The sequence below is a fragment of the Andrena cerasifolii genome, chromosome 6 (assembly GCF_050908995.1).
Source record: "Andrena cerasifolii isolate SP2316 chromosome 6, iyAndCera1_principal, whole genome shotgun sequence".
NCBI lineage: Eukaryota > Metazoa > Arthropoda > Insecta > Hymenoptera > Andrenidae > Andrena > Andrena cerasifolii.
The window spans coordinates 819,622-823,634 of record NC_135123.1 but is presented as its reverse complement, the minus strand read 5'-3'; the positions used below and the strand labels follow the sequence as shown (position 1 = coordinate 823,634).

Below are 4,013 nucleotides of genomic sequence, written 5' to 3'. Positions count from 1 at the left end.
GAAGTTTAATGGCGCAATAAGCGCTACAAAATAACGGTAACAAAATTTTTGAAAACAAATTTTTTCTTAAAAAAAAAATTTTTCCTCGCGTTATTTTTAACAATTCTTCCATTAATATAATAACTAAAAATATAGGGTGTTTTTTTGTGAATTCAACCGTGTATATGAATTGTATAATGCACTATCGGCTTATGGAGTTACGCGATGGCAAGTACACGGTTGCGCGTTCACAACACATAGTAAGTTGCATAATAAGACTCGTTCTATTTGCTGCAGGCTTTGACGGAGCCAAATATGGTAACATAAAAATATAAAATATAAAGTATTATATCAAAATTATTCGATTATGTTTTGTCTATAATATCTATGATGTTTTATGTTTGTGCATACTATGCTGCAATCACATACGTTGCACTGTACTGTATCAGACATGTATATAAATATTCATTTAATGACTATTCTGAACAAGTTATTTCTTAATGCTACGGTTAAAAATACGTGTATACATATATGCATTTCATTCCACATAGTTTTCACAGACATGATCATCAAAAAAATGTTCTATGTATAGATATTTTTTACATCAAGTACATCTTATAATAGCAGGCTTATTACACAGATGACAGCGTGGCAAGGCCTATGCTTCAAGAAAATTGAAAGAAAAGTCTACTGGATTTTCAAACCGCGATGGTCTTTGTTCAAGGTATCCACTTTTATACCAAGCGTATTTAAATAATTCCTGAAATCTCGGAGAAGACAATTGAATATGTGTGAGCGATTGCAATTTGATGATATTATTTCGCAAATGTAAATTTACGTCAAGATTGTATAGTAAGACGCGGTCTGAAAAAGTTCTTACAAAATTTTTCCATATCCGAAAACCAAAAACGTCCAGCGGTTGTATCAGACCTGTTGTTCCTTTCGGTATGGTTAACGCAATAACTTGTTTTTTGGCCGGAATATTTTGTTGAAAAGTAGAAGGACAGTGGCCGCTCCATGAATCAAGCAACAGGACACTTTGAGATCCAGTCTTCGGTAAAAAGACTTCTGTTAACCAAATGTTAAAATGGTACGATGTCAACTTTCCAGATTTCGAAGCAGTCAAGAATACATTAGCCGGTCTGAATAAAGTTTTTTCCACCCTGGGACCAAATTCTCCGGTAGTTTCTTTTAACACCATAAACAGGGGTGACAGTAACTGACTGGGACATCTAGGGAGAATCGTATAACTATGTGTGATTGAGGATACTGATTGCACCGATGCTTCTATAGTCTTTTCACCACGGTGTGTCAACGTACGACCGGAATGGATTTCTAAATTAAATCCACTCTCATCTGCGTTGTATACATTACTTGGATTGTGTGTAGCAATGTATGGTATTACCTGATTTACGAATTCGGAAGAAGTTAAATGTAAATGTTGCTTGTCTTGCTGTGCGGAACGGCTGACGAATTTCGTAACTTTTCTCGAAACGATGTTGTGCACTTTTTTGAAATTCATGACCCAGGTATGGCCAGCTTTGAATGTGGGAAGATTGACCTCCTCTTTTGCTTCTAGCGCCCATCTTCTTATATCAATGTTATGTATCAATGAGCCCTGATCGATAGCAGTTTGAAATTTGTCCAACACATTTTGCACGATAGATAACAGCTTAACTTTCCTGAATTGATGTTGCACACTGCCGAAAGATTTACTATCTTTTGAGCCGCTTCTCCAAAACTCAACAGCTCGAATTTTATAATTTAAATCTACGTTACCACTTTCCCCTGGGACACACACATCATCAAATTCATTGATAGTAAATTCTTCGTCTTCCTGGATATTATCGTCTTGAACAAACTCACATTCTTGGGGCCGCGCTAGATCTTCAAATTCTAGGGTTGTAACATAGTCGGTTGTGAATGAAACGTCATTCTTACTATCAACTATTATGGTATGTATAATTTCTGATAATTCGACTTCCCTATGATTAATAGGAGACGGCGGTATTCTAGATATATGTAGAGCAGTTATCAGTATATTAATTACATTCGCCGGATTTATGTGCACCATTTTATCGATAACTTATACTGCTTGCAGTTAGAAGAATGCCAGTGACAACGAGTATGAAGTTGAGCTGCGAAAACTTGGTATTTATAATGAGGCAGAAAGATAAGGATACAAGGATGTCTCATTCAAGATAAATTTGTTTCTTCAAAAACGGCATGACTAGTTAATCTTATGCATTAATAACGGAAACTTTACAAACAGTCATGCGAAATTATCAATAATTATTGATTACACATTATTTTCTGTAATCGTTAATTTAGGTAGTTCACCATTTGGTTTCGTCAACTACCTAAATGAACGATTACAAAAAATAATGTGTAATCAACTACACTATTACAGTTTAATCGTAATTTGTAAGATGTAATTAAATTACATTTTGCCCAACTCTGAATAAATTATACATAATACACTTTAGCATCTTTGAATATTATCACATTTATCACCACCATGTATTAAGGCCTGCAGCAAATAGAACGAGTCTTATTATGCAACTTACTATGTGTTGTGAGCGCGCAACTGTGCGAACCGTGTACTTGCCATCGCGTAACTCCATAAGCCGATAGTGCATTATACAATTCATATACACGGTTGAATTCACAAAAAAACACCCTATATTTTTAGTTATTATATTAATGGAAGAATTGTTAAAAATAACGCGAGGTAACATTTTTTTTTAAGAAAAAATTTTTTTAAAAAATTTTGTTACCGTTATCTTGTAACGCTTATTGCGCCATTAAACTTTTGTTTGAAACATTTTTTTCTGTCTGTTGTATTTTGAAAGTTACACGTGAAAAAGTGGAAGTGGCAATTTGACTTTGAGGTTAGTTTTCACCCCCTTAAAGGGCGATAGGGCACAAATGAAACACACCGTTGTTCTTGTTTTGAGTCACTCTAAAAACCCACAATGTTGCGTTCCATTCGGTGAGTCCGGGTTCGCGGTGTTCCCTTGTAAGTATTTCTGACAGAAAAGAATTGTCCAGCTTTTGGGCCTGCGAACCCTGTCGTAGACCTTTGGCAGGTAGGTAGCAGTTTCAACAGGCAATGCCACTCGTGGCGCCAGTAAGACCGACCCCGGTCCTTGCTATTCCAGAGGGTTTCCTTCCAGTGAAAATCAGTAATTTTGCAAGCGCAATATCTTAAAAACCAGTGGAAATAAACTGTATACATTAAAGCTTATTGAATTTGTCTTGGAACGCACTATCAACTCAGGTGTTCAAAAAAACATAATTCCATTTGAAAAACCGAACTTGACCATCGTATCTTTTAAAATAATATTAAAAAAAAAATCGTCTCGGCTAATAAATTGGCCCTCTCGAACCATGCAATTACATATTTTTTTTAAATTTTTTATCTCCAATACTTTAGTAGATATCGTGCTGTCCAGTCTTAGGTGGGACACCCTGTATAATCTTTGTTAAGTTTTTGGACACAGGGAGAAAGAATGAGTAACTCCCGGTTCATACTACTAATCTTTATTCCTAAAAACTACACGTGCCCACTGGCTCGAGACACATCGCCGAACTGCCCGCGGCGTTGCGTCGTACGCCTCGCCGCGGGGCCGCCCAGTGCCGTAGCACCTTAGCGTGGGCCCCAACACCTTCCTCTCTAGGAAGTTACGCATCCGCATAGGAGCTCGCATCAGGGTTTAATATCAAACGGCGCGGTGGTCGTCGCTCGCGGTCTGATCGCCTCGTTGGCGTCCTATTGCTTCGTGCGCACCAACATTCGTGTTGTCCGCAGTCGGCTGACTCGTACCCTGTTGTGCGGGATCCATATCCCGTGGCAGTGGAGCCTCTTCCCGTGATGCCGGATTCTCTTCGCGTGACGGTAGATTCTCTTCCCTGCTTTGAGGCCGGCCAACCAGTGAGGGGCAGGGAGAGTAGTCGAGCCTTGATCGTACTCTATGTTCGGTGCTGAGCATTTCGTCCTCGACTCCCGTTCCTCCCTTCCAGACATGATTCAC

General features: G+C 38.3%; 1 protein-coding gene across 1 annotated transcript; it reads right to left on the bottom strand.

Moving 5' to 3' along the window:
* Positions 1-579: 579 nt before the first annotated feature.
* Positions 580-2,053, bottom strand: LOC143370037 (uncharacterized). The gene has a single exon (XM_076814633.1). The coding sequence runs from the start codon at positions 2,051-2,053 to the stop codon at positions 638-640; it is 1,416 nt and encodes a 471-aa protein (XP_076670748.1). The 3' UTR covers positions 580-637.
* Between the last annotated feature and the right edge of the window lie 1,960 nt (positions 2,054-4,013).

What these genes read in the sequence shown, in the direction of transcription:
- LOC143370037 (XM_076814633.1), bottom strand. Translation starts at nt 2,053, where the DNA reads ATGGTGCACATAAATCCGGCGAATGTAATTAATATACTGATAACTGCT.